This window comes from Excalfactoria chinensis, chromosome 3, assembly GCF_039878825.1.
Source record: "Excalfactoria chinensis isolate bCotChi1 chromosome 3, bCotChi1.hap2, whole genome shotgun sequence".
Classification (NCBI taxonomy): Eukaryota; Metazoa; Chordata; class Aves; order Galliformes; family Phasianidae; genus Excalfactoria; species Excalfactoria chinensis.
In genome coordinates, this window is record NC_092827.1 from 73,207,331 (window position 1) to 73,221,164 (window position 13,834).

Here is a 13,834-nt window from a genome sequence, read left to right on the forward strand (position 1 = left end):
ACGGCGGCAGCGCGAGCCGCCAACGGCCGCCCCTCGAGCTGGGCGTGGGGCGGGGCCGCGCGGTGCCGGCCGCTGCCAGGCGCTGAGGGGGCAGTGAGGCTTTTCGCCGCCTTCCGTCCCGTCTCGTCTCGTCTGATCGCCTCGCCATGGCGGCCGGCAGCGGGGAAGCGGCCCAGCGGCCTTACGAGCTGGTGGTGTTCGGGGCCAGCGGCTTCACCGGGCAGTTCGTGGTGGAGGAGGTGGCGCGGACGGCGAGCGGCGGAGAGCTGCGCGGCCCCCTGCGCTGGGCCGTGGCCGGGCGCAGCCGGAACAAGCTGCAGGAGGTGCTGGAGCGGGCGGCAGAGCGGCTGGGTACGGACCGCGGCGATGTGGCCTGGGGGCGGCGGGGCGGAGCGGGGGATGGCGGCTCGGCCCGCGGCCGGGGGGTGTGACGGCGGTCTCCGTACGCAGGGAAAACGGCGTTGGGCCCGGAGGTCGGAGTGCTGCTGTGCGATGTGGGCGACCCGGCCTCGCTGGCCGCCATGGCGAAGCAGACCCGGGTGGTGCTCAACTGCGTGGGCCCGGTGAGTTGTGGCGCGCGTGGCCCGGCGGTCCTCGGCGCTAAACGAGCCTTAGACCAAATCTGCCGTGCAAGGGTGACCCGCCAACCTTCCGGGTGTTGTAATGCACGGAAAGCTCGCACTGAAGAGTTAGGTTTTATTCTTCTCATCGTTCAAAGGCACCGTAAGAAATCAATTGTAAGCCAGAGAGGAGTTCTGGTTTATGCTAGGCGTTGTAATTGGTGTTCGGGTTGGAAGTAATTCTGGGGAATCACAGAATCATAGAAGAGCCTTGGGTTGAAAAGGACCACATCATGTGGTTCCAACCCCCCTGCTGTGTGCAGGGCTGTCAGCCACCAGACCAGGTGGCCCAGAGCCACGTCCAGCCTGGCCTTGAACAGGGAAGAAGCGCTTGGAGTTGTGGTGTAAGTCCTTGGCCACTTTAAAGCTTGCACCAGCTCAGCCTGAGCAGATCAAAGTGCGAAGCCTGGTGGCTGGGCTATGGCCAGCTCTGTGAAAGGTGTTAGCCACAGAGTATGCAGGTAATATGGATGCAAAAAGCATAAACCAAGGTGACATATACGCAATTGGCTATGGTGATCTTATCTTCTCTCAGGAGAGATAACTGTTATCAGCGATGAAGTTTGTTCTGCTCTTCCTGCCCCTCCCTCCCCCGAAGACAAGACCATTACTTTTGCCCCACTTAGCAAAATCAATACCCGAGCTTACTTCTCATGTAGGTACACATACTTTAGACAAAGCAAGCTGGGTGAGTTTTGTGGGCTTTATTTTGTTATGAGTGCTGTTTTTTTTTCCCTCCTTTAGTATAGATTTTTTGGAGAGCCTGTAGTGAAAGCTTGTGTGGAAAACGGTGCAAGCTGCATTGACATCAGTGGAGAGCCCCAGGTACGTGAGCTTGGAACAATGCTACTTGGTGCTAGGGATCTAATAAAGCATTTGTTTGTTGTGGTCCATGTTTCTGTGTTTGTGAACGTGTGGGCAAATTCTGCTTCCCACTGTACAGTAGAACTGATTTTAGGATATGTTAACACCTAACGGTGATTAAACACATAATACACAAGAGCCTCTCGGACCCTATTGTCAGTAACTCCAAGATGTTTGAATTCTGCTTTAAATCTTGCTTATGATTCCCTGTATGAAATTTGGGTAGCTCATGTTCTTTTTGCACTGCTGCAGCATTTTCATACCATAAAACAGCAATAGCATGCATCTGATGTGAAGATGCTTGCGAGTAGCGTGATGTCTGTAGGGTGCTATGAATACAAGAGTAAAGTGCTGATGGTTAATACTGGGTATTGCCAAATACTGGGTTGTACTTAAAATATTTATCCTGCTTCTGTTTTAGTTTCTGGAAGGAATGTACCTGAAATACAATGAAAAAGCTGCAGAGAAGAAAGTGTACATCATTGGAAGCTGTGGCTTTGACTCCATACCAGCTGATATGGGAGTGCTGTACACCAGAGACAAATTGAAAGGTGACTTATTTAGCGTGTCTGTAGGCTGATAAAGACGTGCAGATTATGGTTTTTAATTGTTTTCCTAAAACAGCAGTGCTTGTGGGGAAAGTTTTTCACTCTGCCTTTTGCTTGCCTTTACCAGTTAACTGGTTTCAACCAAATCTGGTAGATAAAAAATGAAATGTGAATCGTGTTCCCACTAGAGTCAAAAAATTTGGTGATAAGGTAAAGGAAGGATTCAAGGTCGTGTTGCTCACTGAGAGAACAGGAGCCTCAGCTATCAGGAATGGGCTGCTCTGCAAGCATGTGGGCATCCACCCATAGGTGATGCTTGGCTCTCAGCCACCTGTGCAGTGAGAATGCTGTAAGGATGAGGTGGGAAGGCACAGTGCACGTGGGGAAGGGATTGCAGATCTGTGAATAATTAGGTTTGCTAAGTTTTGTTTCTCTAGTGCCAGCACTGAGCAGTTGTCATATGGACCTAACGTAGATAGCACTGTTGATATCTTTTTTTTGTTGCTGAGAGCAGCTGGACAGTAGCTCAGAGAGTAAATATATTTGAAAAAGGTATGAGATGATTTAACTCTATGCAGACAGTACTTCATCCTAGTCCCAAATGAGGATACTTTGTTCATTGGTTCAGACTTAAAGTTGGAAGGGCCAGTAAGAGTATCCAAATGTTCTACTTTCATTATTACTATTAGAATTGCTATGACATGCTTTACATTGTAGTGTATCATCAGCTTTCAGTTTAATAAAACTACATCTGTAGGAGGACCTGATTAGAGGAAGAGGAGGCATGGAAATGAGTATCTGGAGTGCTCACAGTGTTGGAATCGGAAGCTTAAATAAAGTTGATGCCTTTTGAGTAAAGATGTCTTTCAGCTCATCCTGTTTTGACTTTCTGGTTTTAGCACCTGTCTGTCCAGTTGCTTGTTATATTTAAATTATCTCTTTTAATCTCAGGAAGAGGTGAGCAAAGCAGAACTAAGCAAAATGTGGAGTTGTTGTTTTGCTGTTTGTCACAGCTAAGAAACCTTTGGTTTAGGATATGTTGTGTGATTTATTTTAATTTATTATTATTATTACTTATTGTAGTAACATTTACCACGCTCCATTAGTTCATGTAGTTTTCACAGCCTACATCATCCTTTATCTCAAAACTTGGAGGAAAATTAACTCTGCCTTTAAATATTCTTTTGCTTTTTTGATTTATTCTTTGCATGATGTTACTGACTAGATAAAGCAGCTAGCATTTAATGACCAATGACAATACTGGTTGTCTGAAGTGGCTGAAGTACTTCATGTATGAAATTTTATACTTGCTAACTAAAATAGCTTTGGATCCTAATCTGAGTTAGATAACAGTGTGACTCTGTCTGTCCAACCAGTGATGTTGCTGGGCTGCCATTTAAGGCTCCCAAAGTGTACTCTAAGTGTGTGAATAAATCTGCCTGTTTGTCCCCAATGATTACCTTTTGTTTTCTCCTCTCTTACAGGTACCTTAACTGCTGTTGAAAGTTTCCTGACAGTGAAAAGTGGACCTGAGGTTAGTTGGTTTATACCCTTGTGGAAACTCAGAGGTATTTGGGGCAGCATTGCTATAGCTGATAGGAATAGCTGTTGTTGCATTAGCGCACATCAAGGAACAAGCTATGGCGGTTCTCTGATGACAAGTCTTTAAAAGCTGATAAAAGTACCCCAAGGAAACACCCTTCTGTAATATCCATTTCCATGGGCTGTCTCCATAAAATTTGTTCTGCTAAGCAGTTTCAAGAAATAACACTTAGTATTTGTTGTTAATTTATTTGCACAGAGACTTGGGAAGGATTCATACAGAAATAAGCTGTAATGGATGTATGTGTGTTGCCAGAAAATGGCAAAGTGTTGGGGTATTTGTTTTGATAGTGCATGTAATCATAATGCATGCACGTAATAATTTTCTAATACTACGTAATGACTCCAAGGTCATTATTAAAATAATATCTGAAACCTTTACTGAACTAATTACTGTTCCTTGGCCTTTATCAGGGTTCTTGCATACACGATGGAACCTGGAAGTCAGCTGTTTACGGCCTTGCAGATCAGGGCAACCTGAAGGCACTTAGAAAGAAGATTGGATATTCCCCTGTTCCAGTCATTGGTGCAAAACTTAAGAGAAGGTATAAGAAGCTTATGATGTGAAACAGGTTGTTCATATACTGTAATATAATACTGTTCCAGTGTTTATTATATAGATTGTTAACATACTATTAAATATTAAAAAAAGACATGTTTGTCTGGTAGAGCTGAAGGTACTGAATTCCTATTTTATTATAGCGGAACATGTTAGCAGTTCCTGGGCCTCAAAGTGAACTTATTCTGGAAGACTGGTAGAGTCGTGGTAACTTTCTTACTTTCATTTCAGAAGCGAGCAGCAGAACAGGAAAAACAAGTGTGGGAATCTTACTTATTTTGATTATCAAATCCATCCTGGCTGTAGTTCATGGAATTACAAGTTGAGCCAGGGATAAATCTGAATCATTGATTTGATTTGCCTTCAGTGAAGAGATCATGTTGTGAAAATGCTTCAGGGAAAACCAGTATTGGTAGCGCTGTTATGGTTTATTTCTTTCCCTTTGGTGAAGACTTGAACACTTCTTGCGAATGTTTTTTTTTCTGTTTGCAGAGGACTTGTGTTTTACAGTCAGGAGTTCAAACAATACTCAATTCCATTCATGGGATCTGATGTTTCTGTTGTGAAACGGTCGCAGCGCTATTTGCATTCACAGTTGCAGGAAACACCAGTAAGTGACTGCTATTACTGCAGTGTGTGTGTGTGTGTGTATATATATATATATATATAGTGACTGTTATTACTGCAGTGCGTATACGTGATAATTTTCAGCAACTCCTCCCTCTACGTAATAACAGTTCTTTATGGAGATCTGTGTAGCAGAGTTTTTGTAGCTGGATAAAATAACAATGAATTTTTCCTTCTGTAAAGAAGGAAGCTTGTTCTGTTGATGACCTTTCAGTCAATTTGCTTGACCTGATGTAATACAGGTTCTTCTGGATGCTGTTTTTCATACTATATCCTGCTGGCTGAGCCTGCTTTTACTGTTAGCAAAATAGTTCATGGAATTCTAGAATGGCTTGAGTCGCAAGGCACCTTTAAGGTCATTTAGTTCCAACTCCCCTGTTATAGGCAGTTGTCTTCTCATAATGAGTTATCAAGTGAAACATTACTTGCAATTACTTAGAACTAAGACAGCTGTTTAAGGTTCTTTTCAAACAGAAGGGATTTGTATAAAAAAAGTTGCATCTTTAAAAGGAATCAATGCAAAAACATTGATGTAAATTCTGTCACTGATGGTATGTTTCTGTTGTAGGTACAGTACGGTGCTTATGTGACTGTAGGTGGTCTTGGCTCTGTAATGAAGCTGATGTTTGCTGGCATTTTATTTCTTCTTCTTGTGAAATTTAGCTTTGGAAGAAAACTCCTGACAAAAGTAAGCATTCAAAGCACAGAAGAATTAAAGAATCAAAGTGGTGGGAGTCTTTTTGTTCCCTCTGATTTATTGTTGGGTTTTTTTTATAATTATTTTTCTTTTCCTTCTCATTATGCAGTACCCAGAATTTTTCTCTGCTGGACGTTTCACAAAGAAAGGACCAACCCAGAAGCAGGTAACTGGCTGCTTTCCATCCCACCTCATAAGAAATTTGTGGTAATGGTACAGTTGTAAACTGGCATCCACCACTTAGAGATGATTTATTTCTTTGAGACTAAGTACACACTGTGTATACCCGTTCCGATGACTTTTTGAATAGTCAAAACTATGTTGCCTGTTAGTAGGACATCAAAATATGAGGAGTTCTTGTAAAAAAAATGGATCACATTGCTGGTTCTCATGTAGTGATGTGAATAGTTCACAATATACAGACTGCAGCAAAATCAAGCCTGAAAGCAATGAGAGAATAAATGGACTTCAGGGCAATAACTAACTGTTCCAATAAAGTGGAGGTGATTAGAATATCCAAATTATGTAAATGCATTCGTACCTTTTAAACAATAACTCAAAATAACTGCTCTCATGTTTGGATGGATTATAGAGCTTTACTAATTGTATTTGCTTGATAGAAGTGCATTATTGTTTTTGGTGACTTGCCACCTGTCTTACTCATTACAGATGGATGGGACCTCCTTCACAATGACGTTTTTTGGTGAGGGTTACAGTGAGGGGCAGGATCCGCAGAATGGCAAACCAAATGTAAAGATCTGCACTCAAGTGAAGGGACCAGGTATGTACGTTAGCAGCTGACTGCTTTTGGCTCACATTTCTTCATCTGATAAAAGTCTGTGGTTCCACTACCATTCCCTTTGCCTTTGTAAAGCGCTTGCAGCATGCAGTAAGTCAACAGTCTTTGCAGAATATTACCTTGGATACCAGCATTCGTTTTAACCTGCTTTTTGAAAAAATGAACTAGCTCGCTGTATCTTGTGCTTGCCATTCTCTTTTCTTTTGTCTGTCATCACACTAATTCTCATTTTTTCCCAGAGTAGAATAGTAAAGGGAGAGTGGTTTGAGGGTGGTTTGTAGAAAGCCCAGGTTCTACACACTTAGTACCAGTCCCCTGTGAGTGAACCTAAAGCCCGTATGTTATATGGTGTCGTTTAGAGCTGTAGTGTACTAGTGTTCAGGCCACTCCTGGAATTAAGCTTTAGAGACAGCAACAATCTACATTTAAAAGGGAGTGAACCACTGCTACTACAAACAACAAAATGTGTAGTGTGTTAAATCAAAAGGTCTGAAGTTAAGCACAGGGCTTAACTGATGTGGAGAGCCCTCTGTGACTGTGAGGTGATACTGAAGGTTCTTGTGTGGTCACAGGCCTGTATTTGAAGCTGGTACTTGTCCACCTTAGTTCTTACAGGACACTCATTGCTACTTGGGATGATTTACTAGGTAACAAACCTGTTCTTAAATGGAGATACCAATTTTGATTGGCAAAGAGTTTAGCATTGCATATACAAGAGAGAGATTAGAAATGTGAACCTGTGTTTGAACACGCTGTGGTTTTTGCTTTTCATTAGAGCCTGGCTATGTTGCTACACCGATTGCAATGGTTCAAGCAGCTGTAGCTCTTCTGGAAGATTCAGCTCATCTGCCTAAAGAGTGAGTATTTTCCTTTGCAGAGCAGCTTCATTTCCCTTACAGTTATTCTTTTTGATGAAACAGATTCTTTATAACTCTGTGAATTGCTTTGTTACTTCACCCAAAGGGCAGTGCTATTAAACATGTCCTTGCTAGGCAATGGAGATAGTTCTTCATTTGCATTTCAATTTGAAAGGATGCAGTTGCGTTTTTAGTAGCATTTTTGCCACAACCATTGAACCAGAGTCTATATTTTCAGTCAAGGAATAATATCTATTGGGTTTGTTGAATGTGTAAATGAGCTTCTAAATATAACAAGTTTGCCCAATTCCTCCTGTACTGAGACAAAATGGCGTTTCCTTTCCTAGACAGGGAATCACACTCCAAATGAATGTGTCACTGAGCCACTGTACCACTAATGGTTTTTCTCTTTTGATTGTTGTTAACAGAGGTGGTGTGTATTCTCCAGGAGCCGCCTTCTCTAAAACAAAACTGATTGATCGCCTCAACAGACGCGGTGTTGAGTTCTCTGTTATCAGCCAGCCCGAAGTCTGACATCAAAACAGCCGTGCGAATTAACATCTTACCTGCGCCTCATTCCAATAAAGCTCATTAGGCTGGAAAAGCCTCCTCATAAAACAGTTGCATTGTGCTGTTGTTTAGAGCAGAAACGGGTGGAGAATTGAGTTTAAAATTGTGATATTTCCTATTGTGAGAAAACCCATAGAGGATACTGACTTAATTCATGAACATATAAAATCAGTGATGTATTGGGTACTAGAACTTTGTTTAATGTCTTTCACCTTAAGTTGCAGAACAGTAGCCTCAGTTACTGCTTAATTCATTCTGCTTCACAATTAACCACAGCCTTCTCGCCCCAACTATTTAAAGCAGGCAGGCCCTGGATACCAAGTGCCTTAGCAGAGGAAACCGCTAGTTACTCATGTCTGTGTGGGAGAGGCACTATTAGTTTGTGGCGTTACTACTTTTAAAGCCTTACTACCCATAGTCAAACGATAGTTGTTTTTCACTTAAGGTTTGAGGAATAGAATTGTCTTTTTGCTGTACTGTTCTAAAGATCTGTACTGGTGTCTTAAGGTTTGTTGACTTTTCAGCCTTACTAGCTTGCCGTACTAAAAACCAGAAAGCACAGAGAGTAGGGTTTGTCAGTGTAGTTAGCTGGAGACCAATTGCAGTTTTGACTGACTAGAAGAACGTGTGCAGTATGCAAAACAGTATCAAGAAAGATGCATTTACAGTATGACTGCACCAAGTAGCAGCCCTGTCAGTATAGTAACTGAGAAGTTAAATTACTTAAATGACTTCAACTGCTGGAACAGCACATTTGTTTGTAAATATTAAATTACCATTCATGATAATATATCTCATTCTTCGTGGTTGAATGATAATACATCTAGCAAAATATTTTTTTCTAGTATGTGTACATTTAATAATATATAACAGCTTTTTTTCCCCCAACCTGCTGAGATGAGAGCACTGTTGCAGATACAGTATTTCAGAAATCTTACAAGTTTTAGTTTTAGCCTGAAGCAGATTTGTAATGAGGGACATCACACGCAAACAAGCTGCCTTGATTGTGCTGTACATGGAATGCTCGAGACTGAACTTAACATAAAGGCAAACTGAAAACTCACGTGCACTTCGATGTATTCCTAGAAAGGGATCCTCAAGGTTTGCTGTGTGTTATGCATTCTCGTTTCTTCTTAACTATAAGAGCAACATCGCTTTTCAGCTTATAAACTGTAGACTCAAGTTGTTGGCCAAAATCACTTATCAGTTGTGACTGTGTCTCTGTAAAAAGACGTAGTACCTGCAAATTATCTTCCTGCTAAAACATAATAAAAGAAATTAGTCGGCTCAACAGTCATGTCATTTTTTTTTACTTCTACACCAAAGGCTACCGGAGGGTCTCATGGGATAACTTAGGTGGCAACTGAACAAAAGGGAGACAAGTGGTAGGACAAACTGCAGGTTCAAAAACTAAAATTAGGATCATAATTACATGTTATTTTGCCAAGAATAGCATGTACCACAGCTGAAAGGATGTGCTTGGGAGTATAGCTTTGCTCTTTATCCAGGCCAGATGAATTACACCACTCACTCTATTGGCAGCAGCATCTAAAGGAGTAAGGTTGGACACCAGCCATTCAAGGCTGGAGGGCTATGTATTAACTTCATAGCTAACTTTAACCTAGTGGCTATATATTTTTAATGTAGGCACAGAAGAGCTCCTGTGACTTGACAACATGCATTGTCCTTGAGATAACCACCAAGCGCCCCTTGCTACTAAATAACCCAAAGTTAAGCAGCAGGTTTTAGAAACGAATAGCCTGTAAGCATCTAATATCTTTGTCAATACACAATTTTGTTCTTCAGTTGCAGAAAAAAATATACTGACATCTGAAGAAATATACATTTGCTCTATAATTAAAGTATCCTAGTATGAGATCAAAAACTCTGATCAGTATCCCCACAGCTGTTACACCAACAATGCAATGTGGTTCTGTGAGCTACGAATTAGGCCAGAGTGAGAGGCAATAATGATCAGCTACTAACAAAGGAAACGTGGTATGTGGTTCTTCAATACAGTCAGACTTAAAGTATTTGTTGGATTAGAATTCAGATCATGCCACTCCTAACTCAGATGCCAGAACTACTGCACTTACAATATTAAATTGAGGAAGGTAGTGGATTTTGTTTTCTTTTGTGTGTGTGTGTTACTTCTTTCCCTTCCTCCCTACAATCACATGAAGAACAGCTTTTTCCTTAGGTTAGGTTGTAAGTCACTGATGCTTTCTGCCCTGGGTGATAACAGTTCAAGACAGTCTTAAGGCCTAAAAAGTTGTTATAAATGTTTCCTAAAGTAATGTACTAGCCTGCATTTATGTATGTAGCTTTACAGTACTCAATACAAGCTTGCTCAAATGACTGCTGGAAGTCAGGATGGCTCTCCAAATCTTGAGCTGTGTTTTAGGCTAAATACTTAAGGGGGCAAAGCAAACCCTTGTTTAGGTGTTTCTAACTTGTTCTGTGCAGAAAAACCTTAAGTGGTGAAAACTGTAAAATGATACACTAGTTTAGAAGGCTTTCTTACCCTGCGTAACTGAAGGTTACATAGAGGAAGAAAAATCAGAACAATGCTGGCAAGAAATGGGGCTGTTGAGCAGTAACAGGACGAGTTACAACCCTTGTGAAAAGGTCATACTGAGGAAAGCCAATATACACCATAAAGTCCCCTTGCCAGCTTGAGTAAATAATAGCTTCGTTGTCAAGCAATCTGGAAGATCTGCTGAATAGTGAGCCAACCACGTTCTAAAAGCCAATTTGCATCATTCTGAAGCAACTTTATGAACGAGATGATGACAACACAACCACCCTAAGCACTAAGTAGATATACAACAGGCTTGGTTACAGCACAGCTTCCCTGGTAGGCAAACACTTCTGTAGCAACACGCCTGTTTGAGTCTGTTCAGCACCCCCAGTTTTAACCTGCAGACTTCACAGTGTTTACAGTCCTAGACAGAACCTCTGCTCTGTGCAAAACACATGGAAACAATGAGTTCCCCTCCAGAGCAGGATACCCACTGTAGCACAACCTCAATGATCTTGTGACCCTGTGATACTTTCACTTCCCAGTTCCTTAAGTTAAGACAAAATTCCTTAGAACTGGAAAACAGCCTCAGATGCTTAAATTATTGCAAATAAGAAAAAAAAAAAAATAAAGACTTACTGGTGGCCTGGAATCCTTCAACTGAAGGAATTGCTGTCTGACTACACTCATGCTTTGATAGAATGCCTTAAGGGCCCTGGCAAGCTCCGCATCGCAGCTGGTCCGATGGCTGCACATCTCTTCAGCGTCTCTTGATGATGCATACTGCTTCATTTTAACTGCCTTGGTGGGTGACTCAGATTTCTTCTCTAAAATAGAAGAGATTACTTATTAATAAATGGAGACTGTTTTTATTAATAAACTGAAAGCAGTCACTCAGTCCTGAACTTATTGCCATTGAAAGAGGCAAGCTAATTTCCTTTGTCAGAGGAAAAGAAACGCCAGTGAGACATAAATTAACTTTCTGTATAGCCTGTGTCCAGAAGCAGTGCTGGTAAGGAAGAACTATAACAAAAGCATGCAATACAGAGACAGTTTGTGATGGGCACTGACTTTCATGGTGTCCCGTGTCCCATTTCTTCAGTTTGTCTTTAAGGAGAGTGTTTTCTTCTCTTAAAGCTCTGTTGAGCTCCCTCAGCAGCTCTGTCTCTTGTTCCATCTGCAGCAGTTTCCGGTACAGTTCAGGCACCTCGACAGCTGCATCCTACGGTGGTGTTTCTTTTAGAAAACTGCAGTTCAGGTAAGTAGCACCAAATCTTCATCGATTCTGTCTATCAAAAGCACTCGTACATGGACAAATGGATGTTCCAATGAGGGCAACGGAACGCTCTTCAGGATATTGAATTTTGAAAACAATTTTCTCAGTGGCTTCAGATGGACACTCTCAGCCCCTGTCAGGCTCTGTCAGCCCACACAGTGCTCCAGAGTGGTACTCTGGGAGCACTCAGGCTCAGTGTGCAGCACTGTGCTCTGCTTAATTAGATGTTTCCCTGCAGCCCTCGCTTGTCGCATGTTCCCATTAAAATCAAGTGGGTTTCTCAGAAGGCGGTGTCAGTAAGTACACTTACCAGAGCAGCACTGCTTGCAGTCAGAGCTTTGGGATTATCAACCACAACGCTGCCCTCAGCTGTGAGCAAAAGGCCATCAAGGGAGGAGTCCATCTCCGTGCAACCTTCTGCAGCAGAGTAAAGACAGCATGCTCAGGGCTCAGCCAACACAAGCCCACTGCTGTTGGTGCCCTTCTTTTACACTGCATGCAACATTTAAGGTAGAAATAAACAGGCTCCTCTTAAACTCTGACAGACAGAGCCTTTTCCTTAAAACTTCAGCCAAGCTGCAGGCCGGCATCCTCATTTTTAAATGAAATCAGGAAGCCACTAGCCATTTTTCATACTCTGGATTAATATTTTACTGAATAATTGAGCTGATCCTCCTCCAAGCAGTTCTGTATCCATAACTATGGACAATATGGTCTGATTCTACCTCCAAAGCATCACTGAATATGAAATATGTAACGCACAACTTTCAAAAGTGGAAATTTTGGAGAAGAAATACCTTGGAGGCCCCATAAATCAACAATTAAAGCATTTTTCTGTAAGTAATTCAAAAATTCATAGGAAGCATTCAGAGCTGAGAAATGGACTGTTTCCTCTATCTTCGGATTGACGCTTCCCCAGACAGGCTTTGTGTATAAGCACCGGGGGAGATCATAAACTCTAAACCTAAAGACATAAAATGCAAGCATTACAAATAATAATAATAATGATAATAATTCAAAACCAATCTGGTCTCTGAAAAGGTCAGCTATTAAAACAAGACACAGAAGTTGAGCAGCAACAATTACTGTAGCGTTTCAAGGTCAGCTCTTCTTTCCTGCTTAATAAAGTGCCCCGTGCAGTCATACAGCACCCACAGGACATGTGAAAATACTACTGTGCATTAATAATGTTTAGTGTTTATTGTGTTGACAGGAGCAGCCTGGCACGCTGTCAAGAATGCACAAAAGCTTTAAAATATTCATAAGTCCTTTGTTTGTGCTGAGACCTCCAGCTTTCTGCCTATTCTGTTCAGTAATCCACGGGGCATTTCTCCAGCTCCACCCCACCCATTTCTCTGTGGATAACAAAGCCATGAAAATCCTTGCTTGACACAGAGTTTTTAAAAATGGGAGTGATATTTTTAGGCCAACACGACGTATCTTCTGTTGTTTCACACATTCAAGGTTAAATTCTTACTGCAGCTCAAAGACCCAAGCAAAACAGATAATGGGTTATGTGGGCTCATGACTTCCACAGGAGCAAGGCTAAATGTGCTCTCAGTTTCACCAAAAGCACAAAGTGGCATTATGCTGATGTGGCCAGGCAGTGGTGCAACACAATACCCGATCTGAATGCCTCTTCCCACAGCGCCTCGCAGCCATTTGACTCCAAGGCACTCTGCAATGTGAATCTGGAAATCAACCCTTCTTTCCAGCAGCTCCAGTGGATCAATAACCATCTCGTCCTCCCTGAAGAGTCTGCCAACAGAAAGGACAGCTCAGCGTATCTGACCCAGGTCACTGATCAACATCAAACGGGGTGATAACAGAAAGGAAGGGGACACTGGGGTTAGAAAGAAGAGCTGCTGCTATTTGACATGAACGTGTGGATAATTATCCCTTAGTAGCAAACCAAATGCCAGGTTTATATGATAGCTGGTATGCTGTGTTGTTGTTGTTTTTAAATCCCCCTGCAGATCTCCCAGATAGCAATGTAACCTTCATTATCGGATGTTATGATACACAAAATAGAAGTGCTTGAAAGAGAAAACAAACAAGTCCATCATGACAATATGGACACAAGAACCATTCAAACAGAGGAGAACTAACCTGAATCTATTTTGCTGTGTATTTATTTCCTCCCTAGATGAAGAAGCTTCAGTGTTGACTGTAATGCTGCTAAACTAAAAGCAGCTCACTGTGATATACCAAGCTTTCAGATTTCCAGGTGTAAGGAGTAGGTGCTGGTATATCAATCTCACTGCAGACATTGCAGTAGGACTACCTGGCTCTGG

General features: G+C 42.0%; 2 protein-coding genes across 2 annotated transcripts in view; one reads left to right on the plus strand and one right to left on the minus strand.

Moving 5' to 3' along the window:
• The first annotated feature begins 15 nt into the window (after positions 1–15).
• On the plus strand, positions 16–9,028 carry SCCPDH (saccharopine dehydrogenase (putative)). Its single transcript, XM_072331018.1, has 12 exons — positions 16–351; positions 451–563; positions 1,365–1,445; positions 1,906–2,035; positions 3,517–3,566; positions 4,049–4,179; positions 4,686–4,803; positions 5,389–5,508; positions 5,627–5,683; positions 6,187–6,298; positions 7,092–7,173; positions 7,602–9,028. Exons 1-12 carry the CDS (start codon positions 147–149, stop codon positions 7,705–7,707), a joined length of 1,305 nt encoding a protein of 434 aa, XP_072187119.1. The 5' UTR covers positions 16–146; the 3' UTR covers positions 7,708–9,028.
• The window catches only part of LOC140249932 (kinesin-like protein KIF28), a 22,087-nt gene continuing 17,092 nt past the window's right edge, over positions 8,840–13,834 (minus strand). The window contains exons 20-25 of the mRNA XM_072332208.1: positions 13,164–13,298; positions 12,338–12,504; positions 11,851–11,957; positions 11,336–11,486; positions 10,904–11,091; positions 8,840–9,001 (exon numbers count right to left, since the gene is read on the minus strand). Of these exons, the coding sequence (XP_072188309.1) occupies positions 8,840–9,001; positions 10,904–11,091; positions 11,336–11,486; positions 11,851–11,957; positions 12,338–12,504; positions 13,164–13,298 (910 nt within the window). The remainder of the gene's footprint in view (positions 9,002–10,903; positions 11,092–11,335; positions 11,487–11,850; positions 11,958–12,337; positions 12,505–13,163; positions 13,299–13,834) is intronic.